A 20,881-nucleotide genomic window follows, 5' to 3' on the forward strand; every position below is an offset into this window, starting at 1 on the left:
AAAATGGGAAAAGGATTCAGTCGTTGTCATTACCATCATTCAATATATAGGGTTCCATTTATGATGAGAAACCTGGAAAATCCATGAGAGGCAGCTAAATAATTTCAAACTGGAGCAGAGTCCACTCTACTGTGCATGTGGGTGTGTATGTTTATATACATAAAATATATAATATAAATATATATAAAGATTAGATATACATACATTATATATATGTATATGTATATATGTATATATTATATATATGTATATTATATGTATATATATATATATATTAAGATTCAACCTGAAAACATATACTACATTGTTTTGTATTTAAAGAAGTAATTCTTCTCATTGTTTCTCAGAGGGTATTCTACAGGCTCCCATACCCATTAAAATACATTTAGTAAATTGGGTTCCTCTGAAGAGATGTACACATTTGTTAGCTTTACCTCTGGCTGTAGCTAAATGAACAGGAAAATCGTAAGGGAAAAAATAAAGCCTTTGTGAAAGTGAATGTATTGTGTGGGTACCAGAAAAATGCCTCAAGCGGAGATTTGCAGAGAATACCCATTTTATAAAGGGCTATATTAAATTAAGTAAGTTCTTGGAATCTCTGGAGAGAGACACTACGGAGATATTTGAATAAGCACAAAGTTAAGTAGCAGTGGATACAGAATTTCCTATTACTGGTGCTGTCTCCGGTGTATTTTACAAGCCCCTTGTGAGACAAAAATACTGTATGCACCAGAAAAATCAGAGAATATCAAAGAAGGAAAGGAATTAAGAACTCATAAATTCAACCCCATCAGTTTACAAATAAACTGAAGTCTAGATAAGTAATGTGACTTTTCTGGTATTAGAGAGCAAATAGCAGCATAACTTAGTGGAATACTGGTATAGTCCATCATTGTAGGTGCCTTAGACACACACACACATACACACACACACACACACACACACACACACACACATGCAAAATATTAGGAAAGGAGCACTTCCCGCGACTTTTGTTTTAATCCAACTTTTATATCTTTGAAGATTCTACAAAGGCATTCATTTTATAAGCAAAAAATAAAATGAAGATGAAAATATATTACTTGTCGAGTAATAAAATAAAATACCAACAGAAACTCACTGAAAGACAGTGTAATAAATGGAACATCCTTGGGTCTGGGGATTGGACAAATCTGGGCTCCAAGCCCCAAGTGTGCCACATACTAGCTATGTGAAATTCAAAAGCTGTTTAGCTTTTCCTCATTAGTTTCCTCTGTCTAAAATAGGGATAATAACATCTATTTCCCTTTACACTTTTCTGAAAATGAAATGAAATCATTCATGTAAAGCAGTTAGCACAATATTGGGCACATGTTAGAAAGGTTAATGAAGACAGCTATTTTTACTGGAGCATTCACACTAAAGTCTATGCAAACTTCCAGATGAAATAAGAGCATTTAGCAAAAGGGCTAGAATTCCAAAAGAAGAAGCCAGAGATGAGTCAGTAATAAGCAGAACTGGACTGATTAACTTGTACTGCAATGAAGAAAAAAGATAATGTATATAACCACTGCCTATACCAATAGCAAGGATGTTAAACTTTTCTAGGATGAATCAACTATAGCAATCCTTAAAAATGTCCTCTCCTTAAGGTTTGCCTGGAGTGATGTCACAGCTAGCCAGAAGGCCAGAAGGGAAAGAACATCTTTAGATAGGAAGACAAGTAGGTTAAATGAGCAATGACACAGAGTCAGTTCGACTGTGATATAAATAGTGCTGAGTTCTGTCTCTGTTTCGCAAGATGAGACCTTGGCCTGAACCCATTCACTTCTGGAGAAAGATCTTCCGTAGAAAAATACATACCTATGTGAAATGGGCAGAGATTCCTGACTCTGATGATGAATAGCCAAGTTAGACATGAACAGACTAGCAGACTGGAGGCCAGCTGCCTCTAAATCATTTTAAAAAAGAGACAGCTTGCTTCATGACAGGTCAGTAGATAGAAACTTGCCTTCCCTCTGAAGTGTATGAGTTGCTTACCAAAAAATCTGACTATTCTCTATGGTCCTCTGGGACATAATTGATTCAGGGTCTTAGTGAGATGATTATCATTTTAAAAGCAGGCTTAGGTTGTCACACACACACACACACACACACATACGGTTACTGCTGGCTGTCCCCACTTTTCATAGGAATTCCTGAATGCTATTATAAGGGTACACTGCAGTGGGCACAGAATACTGAGTCAGGCAGAACAATCTGGAATGGCCATTTACTTACAGTGCAATGTTGGAAACCTAATCTATTACAGTCTCAGTTTCTTCATGTGAATTTTTGCTATAAAGACTAAATAAGTCCTGATACACTGTTTTCAGTTAAAAGCCCATTTTGCTTTTTCAAAAATGTATCGCCAGTATAGTATCTGCAGAAGCCAGCAAAATCCTGCTGTTTTTGGAGACCCTCAGAAACTGACGAAAGAGTAAACTAGGGTTTAGAACAATGAAAAATACTATTTTTTAAAGCACCTCTGAGGAAGTAGGTGCAAAGGTGGGAAAGAGAGCAGTATGAATTGCATGTAGTTATTCTTTCAAGAGGGCACAAGCAGAATATCTTTGATGGGACATATCCCTAAAGCAGCTGTCAACCACTGTGAAGAGATGGTTCAGTAGGAAAGGACAGGAGCTCTCAGGTCTGAAGACACAGTAGGTTTGAATGGTGTGAAATCAGAGGCTAAGCCTACACGGAAAGGCAGAGTGTAACTGGTACTTACTTGGAATTAGGAGAATTCTTAAATCAAGAGTATACAGGAATTGTTTCAGCTGGGAGTGCTTTTGTTCCCCAGGAACTTTTTGAGCCTGGAGACATTTTTTGATTGTTGTGACTTAGCTGGGGGGGGCGGGGGGGAATGTTATTGGCATCTAGTGCGTGGACGTCAGGGATGCTGCCAAATATTCTACAATGCACAGGACTGTCCCATACAGAAAAGGATTATTTGGTTCAAAATGTGATTAATTATCAGGTCAATAGCATTGAAGTTGAGAAGCCTTGATTTATGGATAGGAGACTGATTCTGTAGCCAAAATTTTGAAATGAAATTTTGAAGCACAATTTTGGGTAATTTTATCTGCATTGCCACACTTCCTCCCATCTGTTTCTGGCACCCATAATTATTTCTTTGTTTAAGTTTGGGGTTTATCTGTGGTCATAATAACCCAGTTATTCACTGAGGATAATGGGGGTGGAGGATGGCCTCTTTTCCATTTTATTTTTTTAAGTTTATTTATTTATTTTGAGAGACAGACAGAGAGTTGGGGAGGGGCAGAGGGAGGGGGAGAAAGAGAGAATCCCAAGCAGTCTCTATGCTATCAGCAAAGAGCCTGATGCAGGACTTGATCCCACAAATCATGAGATCATGACCTGAGACAAAACCAAAAGTCAGACATTCAAATGACTGAGCCACCCAGATGCCCCCCTTTTATCCTTTTAACATCGGATTTTGACTCTGAGCAACAAGAAGCACTAAGAAGTAGCCAGCCAAAGCCCAGGGATCAAAGACACAGCAAATTTCCCAGTCGACTGAGTTTTAAGAGCTGCCCTTAGAGATATAAATGCAATCTACCCGTAATGAATATTGGTCATTGCTGCTACTTCAACTGTTACTATTAACACAACTCTTACCTCTACTTCTACTATGATCACTAGCTATCACTGATTGAGTACTGTGTTAAGCACTCTGCATTCTTCTACATCTATAGTAATGTGAATGTGAATAGTAATATGTAAAACTCACTCTATAAGTAGTAGTTATCTCTGTTAATAAAGGTGAAGAAACATGCTGAGGAAGGCAGGAAATTTTCCAGGGGTAAGCCAACTCCCTAAAGGACAGCGATGGGATTTGTACCCAAGTATGCCCTTCTCCAAAGCCCAGGTTCAATGCTAACTACATGGCAGTGTCTATGAGGAAGGAATAAGGAAAGGAGAAAAAAGTTGGCCATGGGATACAAAACTTTTGACACTCTTAATTTGATTCTCTATGTTTCCTGTGCTAAGAGTTGGGTAATACAAGCAATAGAAAAAAAGAAGCACTTTTGAGCTTCATATAAATGTTTTAAGTTGCACTTTGATTATTCTGATTTATGCTAAGACCTCAATCTGTATCTTCCTGGGATATCAAATTCTTGAAATCAAAGGACTCTAGAGATCAAGCATTTCCCCTCCCAAGGAAGTTTGCAATTTAAATAGACACTCTGGGTTTTAGACTCAGGTCTGCTATTAACTGAAAGTCTTAGGAGGTAGCTTTACTCATTTTTTTAAATACATAATGGAGAAAATAACATTTTTCCTTTTTACTTTATACTGTTGATTATTAATTGTTATGGTATAATTAAAGAATTCTGAATAACTTAAATGGATAAGTATATTAAAAGTACTGTTTTTCCAATAAAATTTGAGATGAAATTTAACCTGGGCCATATATATATATAACTTGATAGTTCCTAAAACAATATACAGAAGAGCTAAGTATTTGATTATTTATCAAAGTCAAAATTCTTCATAGTGTTTGGAAATTTAGAACAGCCAATTTTTTTCAAATAACGTGAAAAGTCTGGGGAGTGGGTTTGGGGTCACTCTTGATCAGCAATGCCAGCAGCTGGGACAAAAGCTGGATATGAAGAAAGAGACTGAGGACAAGCTCTTAGCTTACCTGGGCCTCTCTCATCACAATTACTTACATATAGCTTTCAGAGAAATATATCATTTCTATCTACTCAGTCTCACTCAAATTGCCTTTTTGGTCAACTCCGGTCTAAAACCATACAGGGAAGGGAAATTTAACATAGTTTTAGCTAAGCCAAGTACGTCAATCCTTCTTTCTGGATTCAGATTTCCCCTGATCATTCCCTAGTTGTCTATTGAAAATAAGCAGTCATGTAAATTGTGAAGAATCAAATGATTACAGACTGGCTAAGTGTTTACCTTCTTAATACATCAGCTGCTAAACATGTATTTCAGTCTGTCTCCCCACATTAATCATTTGTTTGGAGTGTCTGAGCATCCCACTGAATTAACTGATTGACCACCTTGACAGACAGGCAGACTAATCAATGAGCTTTGAAGACTGGGACAGGAGAGTACTGCATAGCCTTAGCCATGAAAATGTGGCATTCGACAACTCAACTGCAGCACTACAGTTTAAAAATAAAAAGCATCACTCATGTGTGACTACACTCCATTGGTGACGCTTTTGAAAATAAATTTCAAAATAACAATCAGAAAATGCTTGATGAAAGGACAGCACAGAGCAATTCATTCATAATTACCCAAAGGAACAGCATAAGATGGATAAATAAAATTCACAGATGAGTCCCAAAGTGCTTTTTAGCTGAAAGAAGCGGTGATGTACTTGTACATTCTTTCATCAGAACTATTAACAAATAGTGAGTTATGTAAGGCTTTTTGTCTTAAAATCACCGAATATCAAGACTGTAAAGGACTGTGGTCACCTTCTGGTACATGGATTACAAACTCCAATGCTACCAAGGGCCAAACTGGAAGGAGACTAAAAGGCCAGTCCTCAGGTACAGATTATTTCCCCTGGTCTGACTTCTCCTGCCTCCTTTTTCTATTTTATGCTCTCGTTTGAAATGATTTTGATGTTGTAAAAATACAGGCAATTGGCAGATGCAAAGAGGCAGAATATCCAGCTAGGTGGTAAACAGAAAAACCCAGCAGTTGAATAGGAGGTGATTTTTCTGGAAACAGTTCTCTAAAAAAAATCCATCTGTTGGTAGTTAGACTTGTGATGAGCATGGCCTAATGGATACACTTGTGGAATCACTAATTTGTACAACTAAAACTAATGTTACATTATGTGTCAACTATATTTCAATAGAAACTAATAACCTGTTAAAAACATAAATAAAATATAAAAAATCCTATCTGCACCATCAAACCTTATGTGCTTTGGACTCTGGAAATAAGTTCTCTAACACATAGCATGGTCCAGCTTCCACAAATATTTCAGCACACAACAGAAAATCATTTGGCAAATTGTCAGTTTTTAATTAAGACGGACTGGAAGTCTGGGTAAGCAAAATAAATTTATAGCCATGATCTTAGATATATTAAATCATACTTATGGCCTTGGATTCAGTTTAGCCATGCCACATAAAGAGTACAAAATGGAAAGAATAATTGGCAATTATTAAGAGATATGGTGGCTATGAGGTTGATTTGGATAATTTGTTCCAAGAAAGCACTCTTCCTTCAATTATTGGTGATTCTGAATCAGATATCTGATGAGGAAAAGGATGGGGGGTTTGCACCCCCCTCCCTTTCCAGTTGTTCAATTGTGGCTGTGTAGAGCTCCAATGGCAAATGTACCACTTCTGTGTTCTTTGATATAAGTCCTTTTTGTAATTCCCACGCATGCAAGTACAGGAAAAAGGCATAAACAAAAAGAAACAAATCTCCCTGCCCTTTTTGACATAAGAAATCATCATTGTTTCCTGGCTCGGTGTTGAGAACTGATTATATAGCTGGTGAGCATTTGGGGAGAGTTTTGTTCTTTGTTCAAATGTTGGTTTTAATTCCGTATGTACCAAATTTTCCATGGTGAAGTTCTGGTAATGTGAGAAGACAACACTTGTGGTTTGCTGCAAGCTTTAGGAAATGCAAGCTTCATTTATTAATTATGAGAAGAGAAAGAAATTCTCTTCATCTGTTTTTCTGATAACCTATCAGGTACATTTTCAGATTGAGATCTGTTTTTTAGTAGCATTAAAGTATGTTATGTTTGTTTCTGAAATTAGCACTAATTCTATAAGATAAACAAAATATTTTGTATCTTTTGGCTATGTGAGGTGATAAATATCTTAATTAGCTTAAGGTAGTCATTTCACAATGTGTAAGTATATCAAATCATCACGTTGTACACTTTAAATAAATATATAAATTTTTTTCAATTATATGTCAATAAAGCTGGAAAAATAATTTAAAAAGTTAAAACATATAAAGTCTAATGCCCACCAATAGTTGAATGAGAAGATAAACTGTGAAAGATTCTTACAATGGAATCCTATACACTAATGGCAGTTAGCCAAAATACTGTTATACACAACAACCTGTGTGGATCTCAGAGTTAATGTTGAATTTAAAAAGTCACCTGGTAAAGAGTACATATTGTATGATTTTATGTATGCTATAATCATACATGTAACATGCATGATTATAGATAAATACGACACATATAAGTTATATATTACATATACTTTGCATATAAAATATCAACCTAATCTATGTGATTAGAAGTCGGATACTGGTTATCCTTTTGAGTCTCAGCTGTGATTGGAGGGATGTCAGCCATGGTATGCATCCTGATTTGAGTAGTGGTTACATTGGGTGGGTTAGTTTGTGAAAATTCATTGAACTGACACTTAAACTTAATCCCAATGACCAAACTGAACATGAGTAAATCTGAATTGCTAAAGGTGGGATTCTGACACAGCATTTTGAAAGGTTCTCATGTGATTCTTTAAAATATAATAAGGTGTTTCTTAGAAAGGAAAGGAAAGGGAAGGAAAGGAAAGGAAAGGAAAGGAAAGGGAAAAGAAAAGAAAAGAAAAGAGAAGAAAAGAAAAAAGAAAAAGGGAAGGGAAGGGAAGGGTAGGGAACAAACGGCAATATACTGCACAAAATCTACATAATTTGGAGGTATACTGAAAAAACCCAGCCCTTTATCATGACTTATGACACCCTGGGTAATTCTATCTCTCTCTCCATCTCTCCAACCTTCTAGTTTACTCTGATTTAAACTCAGTGAGCCACATGAGAGAGAACCAAAATGAAATCAGCATAGAAAATATCCAGACAACCCACAGAATTACAGAGTTAGCTACACAGCAATAGGTAACTGCATGTGTTTTCTTAAGGTTTGCCTAATATTTTAATGAAACAGATGTTTTAAATCTCTTTTCCCCAATTTTATCTACTTCTACCTTAATGACACTTTTTCAAAAATGGCCTACTTTTCTACCTCAAATTCCCTGTTACTCGGGTGAGATGAGAATTGCTGTAAGTACAGGTGGTTTTCTATTTCCCTGTGACTCTTCGAAATAAAACAAATACTTTTATTATTTTTACAATGCAGAGGCTCTAAAATGAGGCACTTTGCACCTACAGAGTATACAAGGTGAATTACTGATAATGAGAAAAGAAAATGTTACAAATTCTATAAGTGTTTATTTTGTCTAGAATTTTAATTTATTTTTTTTTTGTTTTTTAATGTATATAACATAAACATCCACCCGTTGGATTAAAAAAAGAATCACAAATAAAGAAGTTGGTCATAAAATTTTGGAGACTACCTCTTTAAATCTGATTACACTATGAGCAAAAGCTGGCCCCTAAACACAACTGACATCAACTTAAAAAAAATTGTTACATATATTTGAGTCTTGTCAAGAAGCAATGTCTTGAATACATGGTGAACAAAATTTTTCATCCGAGCATTGCATTCTCATAAACTCTGATATTTTCTAGCCTTATGGTCCTCGATGAGTCTTGTACCTCTGAATTTCAATTTCCCCAGTGAGAGAAGAAAGATAAGGATCTTTCTTCCAGTCACTCTCAAGCACAGATGAAGCACTTCACATAAAATACTTTATAAACTATGGGGCACCTGGGTGGCTCAGTTGGTTAAGCGTCCGACTTTGGCTCAGGTCATGGTCTCTCGGTTCATGGGTTCAAGCTCCACATCAGGCTTTGTGCTGACAGCTCAGAGCCTGGAGTTGCTTCAAATTCTGTGTTTCCCTCTCTCTCTGCCCCTCCCCTGCTCACACTCTGTCTCTCTCTCTCTCTCAAAAATAAATAAACATTAATTTTTTTAAAAGTGTAACTTATTAAAAAATGCTTTATAAACTATAAAGCACTAGGTATAAAGTATACCTAATCAAATATTAAAGGTTAGTTTTTGTTTCCCCTTTAGAACTGAGAATTCCATTATTATACATTTATTTTCAACAAGAGTAAATACAATATTTCTGAGAATGAGTACGTGAGAAAAAAATGACCTATTTTTAAACAAAGTGTATGGAAATAAAATTCCACTTCATGGAATAAGTATTAGGAAGAAAGGCGAATTATTTGTTGCTTGGAGGAGTATTCAGAATGGAGGTCACATTTGAACATGGGTAAGAAAAACTGGATTTGACTTCTGCAGAAGGAAGTAGATCTGAAGAAGGACAATGCAGGCAGAGACATTCACATGAGGGGAGACTTGGGAATGAAAAAAAGTGCAGAGATCTCATTGGTAGTACGGTCTGACTTAAAGGAAGGATACATGAAGGAGAAGAAGAAAAACCATGGCTCAGGACACAGGCTGAATTAAATTATTGGAGAACTTTCAATATTTGTTGAAGGAAATTGAATTTGAATGCTTGATTAGACAGTTTGAACTTCATAGGAAATGGGATCTGTGGAGGTCTTGACATAGAGAGTTGACAAAATCCTCTGTGCTTGATGAAGATTTGCCTTGATAGAATTTTGTGTCAATAAGCTATGTCTTGTGAAGGATACAGGGGATGCCTCAAAATAGGGAGAACATTTAGAAGGCTACTCCCAAAGTCTGGAGGAGAAATCATGGAGGATTGACTTGACTGATAATCCTGGAACTGGGAAGGAATGGATAAATATATCTTGAGATGAAATACAGCTCAAAGGTTTTAAATATTCAAGTGATTCGTGACATAGTATCAGTGAGTATCAACTGTACAATAATATTAAAATAGCACTGGCTGTGTGTTAAGTACGCTAGTCCTTGAACAAACAACACTGAAATTATTCCTGCCTAGGTTGAGTATGTCTGAGCAAACTTCTTGTGTTCAGTATACATCATGAAGTTTTTAAAAAGTAAAAAAAAAAAAGTGCCTGAAACCAAATGATATATTGTGATTAAAATGCATATGTTAAAAGTGGATTCTAAAAATATAAAATAAAATTTTAAGTGTTTGCAAATATTGTGTCACCCATAAGTAGCCATGGGGGCTTACTTTGAGAGGTCAATCACTTACTAATTTATTTAAAAATATTTATTGAGTGCTTACTATGTGTCTGACATTGTACTATGTGTAAGAGATGCAGCAACGTATATGACCTGAGATATTTTTACCTACATAGAGCTTGTATTCCACTAGATATAGACAGGAAATTGACAAGCAATGAACAAATGTGTAAGTTAATTCCAGATAGTAACAGGGCATTAGAGACAGTAAAAAAGGTTGATGAGAGTGACTTGGGCCAGTGGTGGGACCAGGTGCTGGCTACCTCGGTAGGTTTCTGAGAGATCATTCCACAGAAGTGACTAATCTGAGATGGGTGTTAATGGAAAGAGCCAGCTATAGAAAGATTTGAAGAAGAGTGTTCCAGGCAACTCAACAGGAATAGAAGAGGCCCTGAGTAGAGAACAATCTTGATATTTCTGGGAGCAAAAGAAAGAATTATGGCTCTAGTGTAGTGAGCAAAGGGGAGTTTAGATATTTACAAGTTGAGATGAAAGAAGCTGAAAAAAGATTGTCTAGTGTCTTGCTACCCATAAGGAGTTTGATTGTAAATCTCAGGAAAGTTTTAAGTAGAAGAAAAACTCTATCAAAACTCCCATGTTATTTTCAATTTGTGGTTAAGCTATTTCTGGTACCCTTAAAATAAAAACATTACCTGATATTATCACCACTAGAGAGAACCTGACCATCTCCCTTAAAGACTCCAAATTGAAAGAAAGCACTCTTTCCCACATTCCCATCTACTAAGGGTCAACATTCCCTTTGGAATGTCTCATCTGCATGCCAATCATTTCCTTCTAGTGCTGACCAAAGAGAAAAATTTTTCTACATTGTTATCAGTTCTAAAAAACAATTTCATTTAGGGTTTAAGAGTCAATTACTTTGAAGGAAGATTTTATAATCGTATTAACACCTTTATCAGTAGGCATTGCATAAAAATGGTGTTTTCAGCATTTCTAAATTGGGCCATCTCTATTAGAAATTGCAAAGATGTCACTTGACTTAAAAATATAGCCTGGTGTTCCATTCCTGAAGGTGCTATTATGCTAACAATAAATCTGAACAAGACCGTAGGCAGAGTGTGGGTTGTGATGTACTCAATATTCATCACACTCTGACCCAAAGGAATATCCATTATGTGCTTCTGGGATCCTTGAGCAAAGCAGGTTTATTACACCTGCCAATTTTCATGGATTTGCTGTGTGATACATTGTCTTCTTTGAAAAAATCTTGGTCACAGTACATATTTCCATTCTTGCGGCTTTCTCTCTGAGGTAGTTCATTTACTCTGGTTTTCAATTCAGTAGAAGGTTATGCTTGAAACAGAGTAAAATTCAAGCAATCATAAATACTTTTCAGTGTCTCCTTATCATAGACTTCTGATTGTGAGTGTTTAGAAGGAGGGAGATCTTCCCCCAGATTCAATTTCAGGCTATTCCATTTGCAAAATGCCAAGCTATGTAAAAATACTGATACAAAGGGCTTTTATTTTTCTTTATTTGTATAAGCCCTAAAACCAACTTTATTTAAATGTTAAGAATAAATTACTTTGAGAGAAGTTTTAACAATAATATAACTACATTTGTCAGTAGACACTGCATGTAAATGGTGGCAGGGAAGACTTATAATTTCTAGTCTCAATTTCTTCCTCATGAGTAATTAATAGAGGGGTGCCTGGGTGGCTCAGTCAGTTAAATATCTGACTTTTGATTTCAGCTCAGGTCGTGATCTCACGGTCCTGAGATGGAGCCCCATGTTGGGCTCCCTGCTAAGCATGGACCTTGCTTAAATTCTCTCTCTTCCTCTCCCTCTGGCCCTCCCCTGTTCATTCACACATGTGCTTACTCTCTCTCTCTCTCTCTCTCTCCCTCTCTCAAAAACAAAACAAAACAAAACAAAACAACTGCATAGAGTCACTGAATAAATATGAATAAAGAATTTTTTTTTAAAGAGTAATTAATACAGAAAGAGAAACCAGCTCATTAGACCCTGGTGACATAACATAATATAGATGGAATACATAAAGGAAACCTTTAATTCTACTCTGCCAATAAATGTTGCTAGTTTCATGTTCCCCTCCTTGAATTGTTCAGTTTCTCTCTGAAACGAAAATGAGGTTCCGATTGAATAACTAGTACTTCTTTAAGACTTACCAAATAGGTATTCAGTCCATAATTTTGTAAGATAGATACGGAAGTGCTCAGCCATAACAAAATAAACACAAATGGCACATAGATAAGCTACTTACATTTATGAACTAAGTGAAAAGTTTGGAAAAACTACCACTTAACTTACACTTAAAATGATAATATTTTGTTAAAATAACAAAGTTTAAAATAGAATAGGACAAAATTCTTAAGAAGATATGAATACTGCATGTCATGGAACTAAAATTCTTTGTAAGTAGTGAGAGTTGCTATTTCTTATTATGTTCTATAATATAATACCAGACATTGACTTTCATTAGCATCATTATTAAGGACTTCCAAGCATCTGTTAGGCCCTGGGTTTAAAATTATGCTTTCTTTAAGCTCAGATAATGCAAAACAGACACAGCACATGATTCAGCTGATGTTTACTTTTACCCTATTGCTTAGTGTTTAAAAAAATTTTTTAAATAATTGTCTCATTTTGAAAGTTGAAAACTTGAATTTACCAATTTGCTTATAATTTATCAATCTTTATATAAAAATCACAGGAAAGCAAAAGATTTACAGAAACTCGGGTTTTGGGCACCTGGGTGGCTCAGTTGGTTAAGTGTCCGACTTCCGCTCAGGTCATGATCTCACGGTTCCTGAGTCTGAGCCCCACATCGGGCTCTGTGCTGACAGCTCAGAGCCTGGAGCTCAGAGTCCTTTGGATTCTGTGTATCCCTCTCTCTCTTCCCCTCCCCCATGTGCACTCTGTCTGTCTGTCTGTCTCTCTCTCTCTCTCAAAAATAAACATTAAAAAAATTAAAAAAAAATAAAACGAAGAAACTTGGATTTCTCACACATGTAATGTTCTAACATCAACACAATCTGATCCTACATGGTTTCCAGCTTCTGCATTACATTCACTATAGATTTGCTCCAGCTACTTTGTTTAATATTTATGCAAGAACAAAATTTTTTTTGTGTGAAAACTTCTTGTGCGTTGTCTAAAAGAAAATGAAACAGAGTTTTCTTCCATTTATCAACATGGTCTCCAAATTATCCCATTAATGTTTTTGTCTTCTCTACCCTAAAGACATGCAATGCACATGCCGTAGCAATTTGGGGGCTAAAAATCAAACTTTGAGTCTATATTAAATCTGTTGATGCTTTTTTTCCTCCTAGGAAAATGGTGTCTTTTTTTTTTCATTCCTTTATTTCTTCTGTTGCTCATTTCCAGCAGTAAGTAGGCATTTATCCTAAGTGGAATTCTATATTTAACTTAGCATCTTCACTAATTTACGCCAAAAACAAATCTTTCACCCTGTATTAGACAATATTATTTCCATCACAAGGGAAAGATTCTCAATATAAGTTAGCCTAAAATGACAAAGGGACATCTTATTGGCTTATATTACAAAGGTAGAATAAAAAAGTGTGCCTTTCTCCCCTGGATTGTCTTGCTTCTGCGTTAATTTCATTTTCAGACAGACTCTCCCTTTAGAGTGGCCCCAAGTACATCCTTACACTAACAAAAAAACCACACAAATGGAATGCCTCTCTCATTTTATTTTAGCAAAAACCTAGAGATTTGCTAGATATAATATATAAATAGACGGAAGGTTGAAAAAAGCAGCAGATGTTCTCTTAGAACATTTCCATGTTATATACTCTCTACTACATTATTCAAACAGCAAGTTGTACTTTATTGAAATTATTGACTTACTTGCTGGTTTCCATTTTTAGACTGTAGGCTGAAGTAAGTGGGGACTATGGCCTTCCTATTGCTGAAGGTCAACATCTAGTTTAGTGACTGGAACATCTGAGGTCCTAATACACATCTGTTGAATTGAATGGAACTCCTTTAATTTATTTGATAACTATTTCTAGACCATCTGCTAGGTGATAGAGAAACAGAAGAGAATATGGCAGATGGAAACTGTTAACCTCATGGAATTTCCATTCAAATGTTTTGAAACCTTTAAATGTTACTAGAATTTCATCTCAAAAACTCTATGAAAATAACATCATAACGCATATCTACTGGGATTGATTAGATCAATTGTTTCTCAAAGGAAATTATATGACTAAATTTTTCCACTTGATGATAATCCAAATAAGACCAACAACACTGAATCTCATTCGTTCTGTTTACTGAATGAATGTTTACTGAATGGCACTACCAAGTTCCAGGAAGATATAGTTCCTACCCTCCTGGAGCATAAGGTCTAGAGAAGAAGAAACATATTGCATTGGTTTCCTACAGCTCCTGTTAGCACAGCTTGGTGGCTGAAACAGCACACAGTTATTTTCTCATACTTATGGAGGTCAAAATTCCAAGATGGGTTTCACAGGGCAGAAACTATGGTATCCACAGGGCAACACTCCCTCCAAAGGTGTTGGGAGAATCTGTTTCCTTGCCCTTTCTAGCTTCTAGAGCTTCATTCCCCTCATTCATTGGCTGACTGTCCCCTCCTCCATACTTAATGTCAATAGCACAGCATCTTCAAATCTTTTTCTGATGTTTTCATATTGCCTTTGGCTCTGTGTTCATTCCCACTCTGCCTCTTTTCTTGTAAGTGCACTTGTGATTTCCCACACAGATTTTTCAGAATAATCTACCCATTGCAAGATCTTTTCAACTTAATCACACCCTCAAAATGTTTTTTTTATTTAATGTAAAATTCAGTTTTCAGATATCAGAACCTAGATATTCTTGGGGGCCATTATTTAGTCTATTACACAGATTAATAAAATAATATAAAAGTATAAGATTACCAGTTAGGTATCTTAGGAAATGGGCCTCAAATTACTCACAATATTAAAAACATACTAAAATAGAACAATAGAACTTTTAAAGACTCAGAATTAAAGATCTTTTTAAATGTTTAATCATTTTTGAAAGAGAGAGAGAGACACAGAGTATGAGCAGGGGAGGGGAAGAGAGGAAGACGGAGACACAGAAACAAAAGCTGGCTCCAAGCTCTGAGCTATCAGCACAGAGCCCAATATAGGGCTCGAACTTACAAACCATGAGATCATGACCTGAACTGAAGTCGGGTGCTTAACTGACTAAACCACCCAGGTGCCCCTAAACACTCATAGTTTTTAAAAAATGTTCTAAAATTATAAAATATGCCTAATGGACTATGATACAGTAAAGTCTTAAAGGCCTATGCCTATAATAAAGGTGCTAGAAGAAGTTGTAAAGTTAATTAAAACAAACAAAAAGAAAACAGGAGAAGAGTTTGGGGGCAAAATTTTGTTTTAATTTAGAGTCTGGGGAGACTCAAAATATTAAAAATTTCAAAAGATTATACCAGTGAAAATAGGAAGGAAAAAAAAACAGATAAATGTAAAAAATTTGCCAGCTTTTGGAATTAATAAAAAGTAAGTTTTGAGGGGCGCCTGGGTGGCTTGGTCGGTTAAGCATCTGACTTCGGCTCAGGTCATGATCTCATGGTCCGTGAGTTCGAGCCCCGCGTCGGGCTCTGTGCTGACCGCTCAGAGCCTGGAGCCTGTTTCCGATTCTGTGTCTCCCTCTCTCTCTGCCCCTCCCCGTTCATGCTCTGTCTCTCTGTGTCTCAAAAATAAATAAACGTTAAAAAAAAATTTAAAAAAGTAAGTTTTGAGAAAGCAAAGATATACCTATGTGTAGAAACAGCACTCTTGGCATCATCAGATAATCTAATTTTCCAAACTAGCATAGTATCTGCAAGTAGGGAGACAACCATGAGAACTCTTAAAAAAACAAAAAAACCTCAAATATATTTAAAGCAATGCTCTCTTGTGTATATCATTATCAACATCCTTGCCTCTGGGGCAACGTTTAGCTCAGATTATTTTATTTAAATAGCTAATGGCCAAAAAAAAAAAAAAAAGAAAAAAAAACTAACGTGTTCTTTCACAAGGAAGCTGTGCACCAAGGACATATGATTATTTTTCTCTTTAGACTTAAGCAAAAGGACATGTTGAATCACATCCAATTTGGATAAATAAAAGTTAATAGAAGAATTGGGATTTCTCAAATCTGATATGTATTCTGAGAATAATGATTTATTTTAATTTAACACAAAAGGTCTTTTAGAGATACTATGCTGATTCAATATACATATTTAAAGGGCAAAATGTTAAATTTTGACAGAAAGCCGAAATGTGAAGCTAAGAAGAGAATTTCTTATTCATACATGTATAATTTGAGGACACCTTGATGGCTCTGCTCTGTCCTTTTTAAATCTATTATTTAAAAAGGGACATTTCATTTAACTTGGAATTTTCGTTATAGAGAGTTAGAAATGACACAAATCAAGGTAAGGTAATCACTTTGAATAAATATGACTGTAGCACTTCTAAATACTGGATTTTCTAGTGGTAAAAATATCTTTATTTATATGGTTTGCTGGTTCTAATGGTTGATTTCTACATATTTTAGCATTTTCAGAACTTCCAAGATTAGTGTATCTTTCCATTTCTTGGAATTGCTATTAATTATGTGTCTCTTATAATTATTGATTTTGTGAATTATAAATTACTATGTTGGCTTCTGTGTTCTCCCAATATATTACTGCTTTTTTTTTTACAAATACATGAACTTCATAGTACATTACCACAGTTGGTGGGAAGTGGCATGATAGGGTAGACCGGTTGCTCTGACAGAGAGAAAATCTAGCCAACATCCAAGCTCTGTGACAACTCACTAAAGTAAACTTGACAATTAGATTAGAACCCTATGATCCTAATAGACTGTAGTTGATGATTTAGAAAAATGACCACTATTATTCACTTTTCTATGTTTGTACCTCTTTAGATTACAGCTTTGCAGCTTTTCTACCAAGAGATGAAGTATATTTCCTTACCCCTTGAATCTGGACTGGTCTTCTGACTAAGAATGGTTAAAAGAATGTAGCAGAAATGATACTGTATCAGTTGCAAGCCTTGGCATCAAGAAATTTTGCATGCCCCTGATTTCTCCTGAAACTCTGAGCAGTCACCATGTGAAAGAGCCCAGAGCCACAGAGCATGAGAGATCACTTGGCCAAGGCAGCCCAGTTGTTTCAGCTAAGAATGTTCTTGACCAGCCAGGTCCCAGATGACCCAGGAAGTGACCATAGATATAATTCACCAAAGCCAAAGCCAAAACAACAGCCCAATTGAGCCCATCCTAAATTGCCAACCTTCAGACTTGTCAACTAAACACATGGTTATTTCTTGCTCTTATCTACTTAGAATGGGATGGTTTGTTACACAGCATAAACTAAATGATACACAAATATTAATGGATTTAGGTTGAATAAAAGAACATGTATCATTGAAATGGAAAGAAAAATTTCAAAAGTTGTTTCTAGTTTGGATACAACATTTTTTTGAATGTTTATTTATTTTAACAAGGAGAGAGTAGGGGAGGTCAGTGAGAGAGGTAGAGAAAGAGAATCCCAAGTAGGCTCTGCACTGTCAGTACAAAGTCCATTGTGGGGCTTGAACTCACAGCCTGTGAGATCATGACATGAGCCAAAACCAAGAGTCAGACACTTAACCAACTCAGCCACCCAGGTGCCCTAATTTCTGATATAACACTTTTATAATATAATTCTATGATATAATTCTATATCACTTTTTCTTCTATTTCAATATAGCTTTTTTTATACCAAAAGCTTAATTTGAGAGAAAATAAATATTTCAAGTTTAATTTTTAAAGATTTCACTATAAATTAAATAAAAAAGAACTACTCTCCATTGTTTACTGATGCAAAAGTCATTAACTGCAGTCTTTTAAAATAAAAGTTTCATGTTTAACAATTTGTAATTGAAATAATGTTAGTTATGCTTAAAAATGGAGGTTTATGCATTTTTAAGGATTATATATCAGCCATAGAAAGTACCTTAAATTTTTTTATCACTTAAGAATTCAAATAACATAAATATTATGCATATGAAAATTGCTTCACATATAGAAAAAGTGCCAATAGATTATCAATCAAAACTCATAATAAAAGAACACTTTACCTGCACAAGTATTTATGAGTGGCAGCAGAATTACCAGTTTCCATAGCAACCTCATTTCCACTTTTAAGGTCAAAATTTCTCCCATACAATCGGCAGCAAAAAAAAAAAATGTCTATCTTCCAGTCAGTATCTCAAGAGTCTGAAAGAAAAAAATTTCATGAAATGACAAATATACTAACATGAATATTTAAAAATGTATATGAATTTTTGCACATTATTCAATTAAATATTAAAATATTATTGTACAAAATGAAGCAACGTAAATGTCTACCTTTTACATATATGTAATTTTGCAAAGTTTCCATATTTTCAGGTCATATTTTCAAACTTTCAGTTCACACCTGAGATATACATATCATTTGTTATGAGATTTGACACAGTAGATAATGGGCTGAAAGGCAATTCAATTGAACGTATTATGTGGATAAAAACTTTTATTCATATAATTTTAAATAATTGCTTTTGACATGTTAATGAGAATTAAAAAACATATTAAACCAACTCCTGTAATTCTGTTGTTGCTTTTATTTGTGATTCTAGGTCATTAGAAATAGGATAAAATACTACTCTTACAATCACAACAGTGATTTTATAAATTTCATGGCCTTCTCTAAGTTTTTTTATTACTTTTTTTTGAGAATATATTCATTCAGAAACATCATCTTTCCTAATGTTACCAGCACTAATATTAGTATCGTGCTACAAAATTTGTACCAGAAATGAATTTCTGGAAGTGTTATCTTTCAAATATAAGACATTATTTTCTTATGGTGTTACATTATAATTTTCTCAAATTTATTTTCACCTTTAAGATATCTAATAATAAATGAAATTAAGATCAAGTGTTTTGTGTTCTTTGCTCCAAAAAAGAAATCTAATAATAGATTCTTAAAATTCATGATTTTTAAAAAAACAAAAAACAAAAAACTCATCATCTCAAAAAAATATATATAGAATAAGCTCAGAATAAATTCACCTAGATCACATTTGATAAAATGATTATATATCAAATGAAACGATCCTTTGGGAACCTTTACCTTATTGAAAATATATATTTCTTGCAACTTTAAATACCTTTTGGAAGTATGTGAACTTTATATGTGAATCTAACAAAAATGAAATTTTGATCACTTCCTGATAAATTTTTAAATTTAAAAAATATTTCTTTTCTTTCTGTTGCTAATTTTTTCACCTTAAGTTAAAAACACTGACCATATTAATGCTTTTTATAAACTCTAAGTTAAAGGCTTTCAAATTTAATCAAGGAATAAAAACCACATTGAAAACAAATAATATTCAGGTTAATGAATATGCTATGTTGATGTGATAATTTTTTTTCACAAATTCTTCCTTTCCATTGCTTTTGGCACCACCTATTCTAAACCTTAAACTACTTATATTTAAATTAAATCATATTCCATATCAATTCTTCACTTATAATTTGTTCAACAAATTTTTATTTATCTATACCCTTATATCCATTCTCTGAAAGACATTAGTATTCTTAGGTGTTAGTGATAAATCTAAGACCCTTTGTTCCCCTCAAGGTTCTGGCATCTTATGACAGATGACATTTAAGAAAACAACAAAATCAATCACAGATATATACATTGGTGAATAGTTATGTGTGGTAAATATGGTAATGCTTTGAACTAAAAAACGAGATTTATGAGATCTATGGGGTGGGGTTCAAGCAGCATTTTTGAGCTGAAGCCTGAAGGACAGGTAGCTGTTAGCCAGGCAAATAGTGGCTGTACATGGTGTGAGGGGAGTGGGTCTGCAGGGAGTAATATGGGTAAGGATGGAGAATGAGACTAGCAGCCTAAGCAAAAGGGAGAAAGTAGGGCATGGTCCTGAAGCAGGACTAAGTTTGCATTTTCAAAGACTTGAAAAGGATCCAGTTTCGTTCTCAGAGGGACAATGGCAAGAGACAACAGGTGGAAAAGGAGAAAGAGGCTCAAATATGCAAGGCCCATAGGCCATGTTAACAAGTATTGGTGTCATACTTTCAAATTATAATTGAGGATTTTAATCAGAAAAAGTCAACTTAATTTACCTCTTATCAACATCACTCTGGGTGATGCGGAGAATGATAGGGATGGAGTAAAACGTGGACTTACACAGATAAGTTAAGAAGTTACTTTAGTAGTCCAATAAAGGGATACTGATGGTTTGACGAGAGTAGTGGAATCTAAGATAAATAAAATGGGATCTCTGAATAGTCCTGCTGCCTGAAATCTCTTGTCCTTTCCATGCATGGAATATTACAAACAAAACTACCTACCTAAAACAAAGGTTTGGTTCAATTATGCCAGCATTCTAAAACCTGTGATCGCTCTCTATTGCATAATCATCCAAAGTATTTGGAATGCTATTGAAGGCAACATACAATAAATTTCTGACTATTCTTTTCCAGCAAGATTATTCAGTAAATACTTCCAGTATAGGCTCATGGATCTACTAATTATTTTGCATATGTATTATACATTGTCTCCGTATGCATGCTCTCTGACTTGCATAGAACTCCCCATTGAAGCCTAAATCTTCCTTAAAAACCATGTAATGTTAGCATGACCACACATCCTTATTTTTCCCTGACAGTTTCTGCTTATTGAAATGTCAAAGCACAACTAATAACAGTACCCCTTTTTCCCAAAAGAATCCTGGTTTACAAGATAAATTATATGGCCAACTTATTTGATGAACATT

The 20,881-nt window shown here is 34.9% G+C and overlaps 1 protein-coding gene across 1 annotated transcript in view; it reads right to left on the bottom strand.

Annotated features, from left to right (window-relative positions):
- Window positions 1-20,881, bottom strand: part of LOC106969531 (contactin-6) — a 280,443-nt gene that overhangs the window by 207,356 nt on the left and 52,206 nt on the right. Inside the window, 1 exon segment of the mRNA XM_053219040.1 lies at window positions 18,173-18,311. Within this exon segment, the coding sequence (XP_053075015.1) occupies window positions 18,173-18,257 (85 nt within the window). The 5' untranslated portion in view covers window positions 18,258-18,311.

This window comes from Acinonyx jubatus, chromosome A2, assembly GCF_027475565.1.
Source record: "Acinonyx jubatus isolate Ajub_Pintada_27869175 chromosome A2, VMU_Ajub_asm_v1.0, whole genome shotgun sequence".
Classification (NCBI taxonomy): Eukaryota; Metazoa; Chordata; class Mammalia; order Carnivora; family Felidae; genus Acinonyx; species Acinonyx jubatus.